The sequence below is a fragment of the Populus nigra genome, chromosome 4, assembly GCF_951802175.1.
Source record: "Populus nigra chromosome 4, ddPopNigr1.1, whole genome shotgun sequence".
NCBI lineage: Eukaryota > Viridiplantae > Streptophyta > Magnoliopsida > Malpighiales > Salicaceae > Populus > Populus nigra.
This window is the reverse complement of record NC_084855.1, coordinates 12,191,620-12,204,447: the sequence shown is the minus strand read 5'-3', so window position 1 is coordinate 12,204,447 and position 12,828 is coordinate 12,191,620. Positions and strand designations below refer to the sequence as shown.

General features: G+C 30.7%; 1 protein-coding gene across 1 annotated transcript; it reads left to right on the top strand.

Annotated features, from left to right (window-relative positions):
• Positions 1 to 338: 338 nt before the first annotated feature.
• LOC133691818 (brassinosteroid-responsive RING protein 1-like) lies at positions 339 to 1,129 on the top strand. The gene has a single exon (XM_062112414.1). The coding sequence runs from the start codon at positions 506 to 508 to the stop codon at positions 1,001 to 1,003; it is 498 nt and encodes a 165-aa protein (XP_061968398.1). The 5' UTR covers positions 339 to 505; the 3' UTR covers positions 1,004 to 1,129.
• Positions 1,130 to 12,828: the final 11,699 nt, after the last annotated feature.

The window sequence follows — 12,828 nt, the reverse complement described above, 5'->3', positions numbered from 1 at the left end:
AGAGCAAATTGCAAAGGAGATAGAGATGGCTGCTTAGTGCTTACTGTGCAGGCCAGCAGCATCGTTTCCTCTCTCTTTCCCAAATAACAGCACGTGGCACGTGTGCTAAATGTCCGCGTTCTGTCTGATAACACCGGTGGCTATTTTATAATAACTCACGGTTTTAACTTTTACGCAGCCTTCCACCAAAGTTAAATCACCAAGCTACCGCTAATCACCATTATCACAGACCAATCGAATCCAATTCAAGTGCTGGGACCCACCAAAAGAGCCCACTCATCTCCTTTTCTATGGGTCATATTAGAAACACCGAGCATCACAGCTCGTAATTTTACACCTTTCTCACTGCACTCTCTATGTTCTGTATTAAAAGTGATAGAGGCACTTCTTACATCCCAAAACTGAAGCCGCTGCAGTAGAAGCTTCCCTTCTCTCTCAAAGAAATTCTATAAATTCTTGAAGGCCCAGCTTTCTCTCACTGTCTCTCAGAAAAGAAACAATCTTGATGGGGTTTCCAGTTGGGTATTCAGAGGTTTTCTTACCAAAGTTGTTTGTACACACACTTTCCTTTCTGGGTTTTATCAGAAACCTCATTTCGTGTCTTTTCAACTATCTGGGGTTGTCAGGTTTTCTTGAAACAGACAATATTTGGCCCGACAACCCGATCCGAATGTCCTGCTACCCGCCTCTATCAGCTGCCCTTATCCGGGAAATCTTGCCTGTCATCAAGTTCGAGGATTTGGTTACTGGGGATGGTGGTTGTTGTGACTTGCCGGAGAGTTGTGCTGTTTGTTTGTATGAGTTTGAGGGAGAGGATGAGATCAGGTGGTTGAAGAATTGTAAGCACATTTTTCACAGGGCTTGTTTGGACCGTTGGATGGATCATGATAGGAATACGTGTCCACTTTGCAGGAACTCGTTTGTGCCTGATGAGATGCAGGAAGAGTTTAATCAACGGTTATGGGCTGCAAATAATGATGTTAGTGATTTTTACTGTGAGTAGAGTTCATTTTCAGTTTTCCTGAGAGCTTGGTTTTTTTTTTTTTTTCATTTTTAATTGTGGTTGTATCATTTGTACATATACATGGAAATTTGCAATTCAGCCAAATATAAGGTTTTTTTTCTTACTTACTATGAATTTCTGTTACATGAGCCTTAATTCGTATGATTAATGGAACATGATTGATCTGGGTCCATCAAATTTTGTCCTCTTAAGCGTATCTGTTAAAAATGGCCATGAACTTTTGTGTGTGGGTGCATACATGTGTAGCATATAGAAAGGGCCGGCTGCAAGGAAGCTGGTGGGGGTGCGCTGATATTTTTGTCTGGTGATGATAATGAAATTGGATTCCGTGCTCGACCCATCTCTCTCTCAGGCTCGAGGCTCTGTTGCTGTGCCAGCAAACATAGCTTGCGTAAACTGAAAGGTCTCAAACCTACCTACTCGGTTCGGGTCAATATTCATGGTAAATTATATTTCATGGGTATAGAAAGGAAAAGAATTAGGACTTGGGAAAATAGTTAGAACTTGGGAGCCTCTCCAAGGTCAAAGCAGTAGCAGCACAGATGCGACTATGATCCTAGATCAGACTTCTTCGATGTCTCCAATTATTCACGCTCAAGCTAAATTGGCGTTTAAATCTGCAGTAGACAGTGCTGGTTTCATGTTTCAGCAAAAGCAGCAGCTGCTGGTGTCGTTTTTGCAAAGAAAGATGTTCTATAAGATCACCATTCCGAAATTCCAGAAGCTATCGCCAACAATGAAGCACAGCATATCAGAATGAATGGTGTTGAAAATGATAGTACCATAACTGCATTTCGAGCACCCTTCAAACTGGTCCTCCGTCTTCAGTGGGTTCCAACGCACAGGACATTGATACAGTGCGAATACCAAGTATAATTGACAAGACTTTGTACGGAGACCCTACCTATCTCTATTTTCTTGTCTTCATTAAAAAAAAAAAACATCATAAGGAAGCAAGGTCTAGCATAAACCTAAATACATCATAATGAATTGAAATTGATGTATTCATTGAATTTCTAGCCCTCAAGAATTAAATAACAGAAAGCATAATGTAAAAGGTTTTGCGTAAGATTTACTAGTAAATTCAACTAGAAAAGCCCAGATCCTTCTTTCTTACTCTAAATTCAACACCGAACAAGCAACTTTTTTTTAACCAACACTGAACAAGTATGAACAGTATTAATAAAGGTATTTGAAGTTCACGACTAAACTTCTCTAGCAATATATCCTCAGGCAAAATGTTCATGAAGTTATATGATAATGGACAATCCCAGAGACAGACTGAACCAATAAGTAGTATCTGTATTATAATGAGCATAAAAGAAACTGGAAGGCTCATAATCATGGGAGATTGGAAAGAACATTCAATTTTCACTGGCATGCGATTGCATTTCAACCAGATCATTTTTTTTTTTTGAATCAATGTGAGTGTTCGGACCAGTTTGTGTATACCTTAACTAGTTTCACGGACCTGAAATTAACGATTATATAAGTCTCTAGTAGCTTTGAGAGGACTCAAACTCATGATCATTAGAGAACTAATTTAACCCGATTATCTTGATATTATTTTTTCTTTTCTCATGGTATTAATATCTTATCTTGAATACATAATTTCTATAAATTCAATTTCCCGCATCAAAGACATAAATTCCATCTAATTTAATTTCTCGCTTAGAAGGCATAAATTCCATGAATTCAACTGCAATTTAATTGTATATAATATATATAAATTTCTTTGTATTCTAACATTTCATATAATTCTATACAATATATAGACATTTCTTTGTATTCTTAGAATTGGAGATTTTTCAATTTCCCCACCCAAAACATGTAAAAATATAAATTTAATTAAAAAAAGAATGCCTTACCACAATTAATTTACCCAATTTAAAGGCACCTCTTGCAATTAATCCTAAGAATCCCTTCTTCCTCTTCAATTTATGGTTTTCTCTCTCTAATTTCTCACTAAACTTATTAATTGGGGTTTGTTTTTTAGGTGAGAATCTCTATAACTAATCTCCATGACAATAGATTTTTGAAGAAAATAGGAATAAAGGAGAAGAACTGAAGAAATTTCCAAGCTCACTCTTGTATCCCAAGCCATCAACCTTAGCTATAAAAAAGGGAGAGAAAAAACTTTTTTTTATTTACAATCATATCACTCATTTAATACCCATAGGTTATTCTATTCTAGTTAAATCTTCTATCGTCAGCATTTTTTATTTATAGATATATTATTTATTTCATCCAAAGTTTTACATAACTATTTTGAGAATATTTTTCACTAGAATTTACCAAAAACTTTCTTTTAATTTACTATTATTTTTTTTCAGGGTTAATCACGGGGGTTTACATTATAGTACAATTTATTAAGTATTTAATGCAATTAATTTCAGCTACCTAGGAATACGGAACTTTATTTTACTTCCATAATTAGTTTATAGAACCTTTGAGTTGAATCTAATCTATTGACTTAACCTTACTCTATGTTACCCTTTGGATAGGTTATGCATTCTAAGTTTTATTTTGCGTACATTTGTAATGAGAAAAAAAAATCAAAGAAAAAGAAAGTACCCTCATCTTCTAAATTAAGATTATTTGATAAGAGTTTAGAATTAAAAAATTTGTTTTTCCTGTGATTTCAAGTTTAAACTTTGTACTTGTTAATATGATAGCCACTGGAGACTTACATGGTCGTTAACTTTAGAACCCGTGGGATTAGTCGAGGTACACGCAAGCTGACTCGGATACTCATATTAATAATAATAAAAAAGATTATTTGTTAGGGTTTAGACTTTTATTTAGGTGATCAATTGCCCTTGCTGTAATGAAAGTTTTATGTGGGCATATTGTACTTGGCTTCATTTACATCCATTTTAAACCATCAATAGGTGATCGATTGCCCTTGCTGTAATGAAACAATTTAGGTGATCAAATTTTTTTGTGCTGTGTTTGCACGGAAGAGTTTCAATAAAATTTGATTATTTTTTTAAATATATTTTTGAATTATTTTGAAGTGTTTATATTAAAAATAATTTTTTTAAAAAATATATTTTTAATATATTTTATTTTTAAAAAAAAAAATCACTAATATACTTACAACAACGCCCCTTCCCTTATTAAGCCATGCTAATATATATGTATCATGCACCTCGCTAAGCTTAACATTAAAAGCCCAGCTGATATAAATCTATAACACAGTTATTATAATATATAAGACCCTTAACCGCTGTTGAATCTCAAGGACATATATAGTGATATGCATGTCTGGTACCATTTTCAAGACTCATTTTATTTAATTCTATAGTTATTAAACTAAATATTCAAAAAAATTTAATAATTTAAATTATAGAGTAAAAAATATATTTGTTTAGTTAAAACTTTGTCTTTCTTAGGTTTTTTTTTATTTGCCATACTCATGACTTTTTTTATATTAATAACATGATTGTTTTTTTAGTACAAATTTAAAACAATTAAAATAGATATTTATAAAAATATAAATGATTTAAATTTTTAAAAATATATTTTTTAGACATAACTCTTGTTTTATTCAGCTTTTTATTATTTCGATGAACAATGCTTTTTTATTAGAAATTTAGTTATTTATATAAAAACTTATCATAATAGGTAAATTGTTTTAAAAAAAACACAAAAAAAAAATTATCTAATAATTTTCTGTTCTTCCATTGTTTCTAGAGTAAGATCTGACGGTCAAAAAAAAGTTTGTTTCATTTTAAAAAAAATTGAGTTTGAATTTTGGAACAACGACATTGTTGGAATTTTATCTCTATAAATGCATTGGGTTAATGTTAAAGAAGTAGTTCAATAAAAGAAATTTTAATTTCAAATAACACATAAATTAACTTTAAAATGCCTCAAATATGTCGGAAAAAAAAGTTTAACAATGCCTAAAAAATGTCGGGAATAAAAGGTTTTATAAGATTTTTTTTCTTGTTAGGTTAACAATAATGTTTACTTTAAAGAAGATTACATACTCGGTGAATATATAAATAAAAGTGATTATTATTATAATTTTAAAATTTAATTTAAAAATTGATGATGGTAAAATTCATGTTATAAATTGAGAGGATTAACCCGACTGATCCAAAATCTTTTTTTAAAAAATAATTAAAGCAATTTTTTTGATAAAAAAATTCAAAAAAATCAATGGATTTTGACCCGTATTTTATCTCGGATTGATTTGGGTTTTTGACCGGGTCAAGTCAAATCAATTATTTCTTTATTTTTTTTTACTCGGATCAGTCCAGATCTCGGATCAATATGTCAAGTTAATTTTAGTTTTATAATTAAGGTTATTATAATATTATTAATTTCAACATTCAATATAAACTAAAGTGAAAAATTATCTAATAATTTTTTAAAATATATAAGTTTTTATAAACATACGAGTAAAATAGATTTCTTTTATATTTATTATGTTTCGTACACTACAATCAAATTAGATATAATTAAAGACAATTACTTTGTATTGGACATCACTACCCCCACACAATTATATTTTTGTTTTCTTTTTTATCTTTTTTTTATTTCTATTATTTCTATCTTTTATGTTTGGGATAGTAACCAATTGTCCTGACTCTTTTTTTCTTTAAAAATCTCCTTTCCTGGTCTCCTTTGTCTATACCGGTTCCATGAATCTATATATTTTTTCTTTGGCTCTTTTTCAACCATCTTATATTCTTCATTAGGCTTTCAGGTTCTAGGGTTACCTGCTTGCCTGGGCTATTTTCTTACGCTTTTGATGATGAACCCTATATAAACCTCCTGTAATTTTACTTTTTTCATCATTGTAGGGTGGTTGATTGATGATTATAGACTTATAGTACTTGTGTTATAGATATCAGATATGTCACTGGCAGCTGCCGAAGATCTATATATCTGGGCCGTGCCCAAGAAATTTGAAAATACGAGGAGCATAAAATATACAATTCATGAACTATTTTCATAAAAGTAGTAGTAGGATATAGTGAGTGTTACATGTATTTAACAGAGTAGCCTAAATGGTTTCTGTGAAGAGAAAGAGAAGAAATCAGATTGAAGTTTCATTAGCAAATTATTGCTACAAGAAACACGAATGCTGCGTAGCGAAAAGCTGAAGCATACACTATACGAAGTGTCTAAGTTACTTTTTGCGAGAACGTTATATGAAGCAGGGAATGTTTATAAAAAAGAAATACAACATAGCTAACTTTGTTTTCTCCAGGATACGATCGGAATGCAGCTTTCATGCCCATCTTGTCGATAGTATCAGGCTTCCTTTCATTTCACCGTATAAGATCTGCCTTCATTTACAGGCTATAACAAACAACTTTTGAAGAAAGAGATCTCGTTTTTCAAACTTTAGAGATGTTTCATTCTTCTCTGGGCTACTTTTCGGCAGTTCAACCTGGTTTCTTTCCTTTTTCTTTACAGGATTTTGGAAGAGCTGATTTGTTACTTTTCTGTGCTCATGTTTCGATAGGGATATCAATGAAGAGCAGCAATGACAAAAAAAATTGGATAGGATAATACTTCACAGAATAAATAAGAGTAAGGCTCTACATACATGTTCTAGGACAAACGTTATTGTTCTTGTGTAATTTTTAAGTGGAGGGAAATTTCTGCGAGAATAACAAGAGATAAAAACAACTTGGGATTGAAGTCGTGCATTGAAAACAGGGATGACCAACAAAAGAATGCTGTGATTTAGAAAATAGATAACTCTGCTGCAGATCTCCTTTTCAATTTCTTGAAAGGAAAGAATAAGCGCTCTAAACCAGAATTAGGTCATAAAATCGTCAGTTATTCTGGTATATATGGTAAATCAACAGGTGACAATGACAGAGTGATTCTGCAGTAAAATGCTTTGAGTAAATGCCTTTTTTTTGGCTCCCTGAAGAAAGAGGTCGATAATATGGCGAGGCAAGATTAAGCCGTCATATCATGTGCTGAAAAAACAAAGAAAAAGAGAGAAAAGAAAGGATATATACTCGAAGAAAAGGGCTTTCATCAGAACCTTTCCACTGTATATTCATTGATGTTTCACCAACAAAAATACAACTTCTCTCGAAAGTGATCAAGACTGCGGTAAGATTCTCGGGTAACGTAAGATTAATGAATATATTTATGAACAGGAAGCATATGGTAAAGGAATTATGGACTGTGGTAAGGTTCATTGGCTTTAAATGCTTGAATTTGATGTTTTTGATTTATTAATAAATAACACGATCTTTCAAAAATCAATTTTAGAAAAACTTTTTACCAATGCCAATATGAAGATTGTTCTGTTGCTTTTGGGATCTTGGAAACGTATCTTCATCCTTTTACTTTTGGCCATGTATATGCACATCTTCATCTTGAAACAGGAACAGACGGAGGTAAGGATAAAATAAACGGTGGTCCTCTGGTTCCTCTTGTGGTTTTAGGTTCTTGGCATAGTATTTTTCTTCAAATTCTAATGGGAGATTAGATACAAAACAAATGACATTCAGCCAATCCCTATAGATATTTGATAAATTAACTGTTTTTTAATTACGTTGTGGAGCTTTCAATTACTACAGAACTTTTAACAAAAGATCAAAATCGCTAACCTTATTTTTGTGTTTTAGTGGTACCGGATCTTTCTTATTTTTACATGGAAAGACTCTGCATTTCCCATAGTCTCTTCAGGCCTCAGGGGAGCATGAGTTGCAGCTCTTCAGGTTTGCTGACAACATGCTTAATTGGTTTATCCGTAGCTGCATGCGTGTTGCGTATTCTGGCCATGGTTCTTCCAGTGATTGAAAAAGGCAATGTTCGTTTTCTCTAGGACGCAATATGCTCAAAAGCAGTTCAAAATGGTGTAGCCATCCAAGTTCTATTTTGCACTGTCTGGAGCTTTGGGTATGGCTCTTGCTGTGGACAAAAAAGAAAGGTATTTTATTAGAATGCCTTCGCTTAACTGGTTTAGATTTTGATCATAGAGATTTTTGTAGTTATTTTTGTGGTGATTTTTAGCGGTCATATTCATATTTCTTGCACTAGAAATTTACAGTTTCTGCAAGTGATCCATTTAGAAACGGCAAAATCCATTTTGCACGTGCTGTGTTTCTTGTGTTAGAAATTTACTGCCATGGCTGAAGGTTCGGTCATAATCATGGCTAGAAGTTCGACCAGTGCCTCGGGATGGAAAGATCCGTAAAGGAAATAATAGTGTGAATTGCCTGCAAGGAAACGAAAGCATAGGGTCATGCGAGCTAGCTCTTTCCGTACGTATTGCGAGTAATTTTTCTGTGCTATATATATATTTAGATCTTGGAATCCTATCTAGCCATTAACATGAAGGTTTTCTTTTGGAACGACACATTAAGGTAAGCAACAAAACCCTCAATGGCGTCTTTTAATTTTGCTGACAACATCCTTGGAAATTGGAATCTTTTATATATATATATATATATATATATATATATATATATATATATATATAATACACACACTCATTGTTCATCATGAGACAAATGGTTGATTGTTACAGTGATTTGTTTTTTTTTTATCAATTTTTTAATTTTATTTTTATAGGTCAAGTTAATGAGCAATTAAAATATATTTATTAAAAAAAAATTAAAGATAAGAGGAATGAATGGTTTTTCTAAAATTGTGGCTAGATGTATATTTTATTTCTTTAACTTTTTATGTTATAAGATTTTAGTCCCTAACAATTTATGAAGTTCAATTTTCATTCCAAACTTTATTTTCTTTACTTTTTGTCCTTAATTTGAGAGACGAGAGAGAGAAAGAGAGAGAGAATGACTAAATTTAGGTGATAGAAAGAGAGTCTAGATTGAAAATGATTTCGGCCACTAAAATAGGTGATTTTTGGTGTTAATAAGTTTCTTTAGATGCATATAATTTATACAAAGTGTTGCTTTTCTCTTAAACTTGCATGAAATTATGGATTTGAGCCAAAAATAATTTTGGTTTCGAGTTGATTGTAAGGTATGGAGATAATTTTTGAGTTGATAAAGACTATAAACATGTTCTACAAGGTGTTAATGGTGTTTTATAAATTTTATCGGGTTGAAACATGATCCAAAATGAGTTTTTTTTTAATTTGAAATAGATCAATCCAATTTTCAGGAGCCCCAAGATCTTTGGGTCTTCATAGCTCGAGAGACTTAGCCTTTTTTGTTTTTTTTTTTCATCACAATTGCATTTTTTTTTCTTGTTTTTCTTGTTTTTAATTTTATTTTTTAATATCTGGTTAATTATTAATTATGTAATGTAATTTGTTTTTATTTGATTTTTTTCAATTACTTTAATATTTTATTGGTTTTTAATTTTATAAATATCTATTTTAAATAAAAAAATAAAATTTACATATACATATATATATATATATATAATATTTAACAAATAGTTAGTGTATATATATTAATTAACTTTAACTAAAAGGAATCAAGTAGATTTCACTTCAAATTCATAGTGAAATGCAAATGCCTTTTAGTTATAAGTTTTTTTTTTCAATTAATCTTGTTTAATTTAATTTTTTAATATTAATTTTTTTCTATTTAGTTTTCATGCTATCATGACAAGGATTCCAGATTTGACAGGTTAACCTAACTTGAAGGATTAACTCAGTTGACTCGGATTTTTTATATTTTTCTTAATTAGTTTTTTTCTTTCAATTTTATTTTTTAGTATTGATTTCATTGAGAATTAATTTTCATGATTTTGTTTCGTTTATTTTTCATTAGATTAACCTGATCTCATGAGGGGGTTGTACCATGCCCCTCCTCCCAAAGCACTATTCATTGGAATAGTGCTTTGATTTTTTTTTTGTTTTTTCTTTTCAATTAATCTTTTTTTTGTTTATTTTAATTCTTTAATATTAATTATTTTTCTATTTAGTGATCACATTTTCATGACACGGTCTTACAGCTAAACTCGCATCTAAGGCTTTTGAGTCTGACGTAGCAGCCAAACCCACTTAAATTTGGGTCAGATAAATTTAATATTATTATTTGTATTATAAATATTACTCTTACGTCAGGCGTTGTAACCAAACCCAAAACTCTTATATTTAGCTTTGTAGATAAACTCAATATTCTTGGATTTTTTTTTTGATATTTTTTATGCCAAAAAAAATTTAACCCTCCACATATTTCCAGCCACCCAACTAGTGTGTGTATGTATGTGTGTGTGTATATAATTGAGTTCATTTATAGTTAAGTGGCAACATCTACAATGACTTTGTTACTGTAATTGTCTTTATTTATAAGCTACATTGACATTTTTTTTTCCTCATTATGCATTCTAGTATGGAACTAGTTACATGACCTGCGAGATGCCGCGGGTCAATGGTTTTTGCATAAAAAATATCAAAAAAAGTTAAGATCTAAAAGTATTAGGTCTTTTTGCAAAACTATACCCAAGAGTCTTGGGTGTAGCTGCAACGCCTGGCCCAAGAGTAATATTTATAATATTAATAATAACATTAAACTTGCATGACCCAAGTTTAAGTGGGTTTGACTGTAATACCAGACCCAATAGTTTTGGATGTGGGTCTGACTGCAAGGTCGTGTCATAAAAGTGTGTTAATTAAATAGATTAATTAAAAAGAAAAAAACAAAGAAAAAAAACCAAAAGGAAGAAAAAAATTAATGAAGAAAAAGAAAAAAAATCTGAATTAACTGGGTTAACCCTTCAAATCAGGTTAACCCGTCAAACCTTGGATTCGTGTCGTGAAAGTTTGATAACTAAATAGAGAAAAAAATTGACAGGTTAACATAAAATTAACTGGGCTAACCCGTCAAACCCGGGATCCGTGTCATGAAAGTTTGATAACTAAATTAAACGGAAAAAATTAATTAAAAAGGAAAAAAAAAACAAAAAGGCACTAGCCTTTTCACTGTGGACTCAGTATGCAGTCTACAGTTAAAGACATAAAAACAGCAAAAAAACAAAAAGAAAAAAAAACTAAAAGCATCAGTCGATAACTAAATAGAAAAAAATTTAATATTTATGAACTAAATTAAATAAAAAAATATTAAATAAAAAGAAACAATAAAAGAAAAAAAACTTATAAGAAGAAAAAAACTAATGAAGAAAAAGAAAAAAAATCTAAATTAACTGGGTTAACCCGTCAAACCTGAGATCCGTGTCATGAAAGTTTGATAACTAAATAGAAAAAAATTTAATATCAACAAACTAAATAAAAAAATTAATTAAAAATAAAAAAAGGCATCAGCCTTTTTACCGTGGACTGCACTGTGGAGTCCACAGTGAAAGGCATAAAAAAAAACAAAAAAAAAACAAAAGGCTTCAGCCTTTTCACTGTGGACTGCATATAATATTAAAAGATGAAATTGGAAGAACATAACTAATGAGGAAAAAGAAAAAAAATCTGAATCAACTGAGTTAACCCATCAAATCAGGTTAACATGTAAAACCTGGAATTCGTGTCATGAAAGTGTGATAAACTAAATAGAAAAAAGATTTATTATTAATGAAATAAATTTAAAAAAAAGATTAATTAAAAAGGAAAAAGCAAAGAGAAAAAAAAACCTACAGGAAGAAAAAAAAACTAATCAAGAAAAAGAAAAAAAATCTGAATAAACTGGGTTAACCCGTCAAACCTGAGATCCATGTCATGAAAGTCTGATAATTAAATAGAAAAAAATTAATATTAAGAAACTAAATTAAAAAAATAATTTAAAAAAAGACAAAAAAAAACTAAATGTATCAGTTTTTTCACTATGGACTACATTGTGCAATCCATAGTAAAAGGCTTAAAAAGGAAAAGAGAAAAAAAAAAACAAAGGCACGCGCCACGGGTTAATTTTTTTTCTTGCATAAAAAATATCAAAAAATGCTAAGATCTAAGAGTGTTAGGTTTTTCTAAAGATATGCCCAAAAGCCTTTAGTTTAGTTGCAACGCTTGACCAAAAAGTAATATTTATAATATTAATAATAATATTAAACTTACATGACTCAAGTTTAAGTGAGTCTGGCTGCAACACCGGACCCAAGAGCCTTGAATGTGAGTCTGGCTGCAAGGTCGTATCATAAAAATGTGATAATTAAATAGATTAATTAAAAAAACAAAGAAAAAAAAGCCAACAGGAAGAAAAAAACTAATGAAGAAAAAGAAAAGAATTAAAAAAAAATTATTAATAATTAAAAAAACTGTTCAGTGTTTCACGGTGGACTGCACAGTGAAACACTGAACAGTTTTAGTATATATTATTAATTAAAAAGAAAAAAAGTAAAAAAAAATTCGAGTTAACCTGTCAAACCAGGTTAACCCGTCAAACTCAGGATCCGTGTCATGAAAATCTGATAACTAAATAAAAAAAATTAACATTAACAAACTAAATTAAACAAAAAAATTTCATTAAAAGAAAAAAACACAAAAAAAAAAACAAAAAAAACCATAAAAGCATAGAAAAAAAACAAAAAAAATAAAAAAAAACAAAAAAAAAAGAAAACTGCTCAGCATTCACTGTGAACTTAGACAGTAAAACACTGAGGAATTTTAGTTTTTTCTTAATTCTTATGCTTTCACTTCTCAAAAGTATTGCACTAACATTGCTTTTTCTGTAAACCTACCTCGAAGTGACACGTACGATCGCCTCCTCCAAACAATTCCCATAATCCAATCTCTGGTATCGGATAGTGTGTTATCAAGCCTTGGTAGTTTCCATCATCTTCCCTGTGCATCAGAGCCGTCAATCTTCTGACACAACTGGGATGGTGTTTGAAATTGTGTTAATATTACGATTCAAAATATATATTTTTTGAAAATATATTATATTAAAAGAATATAT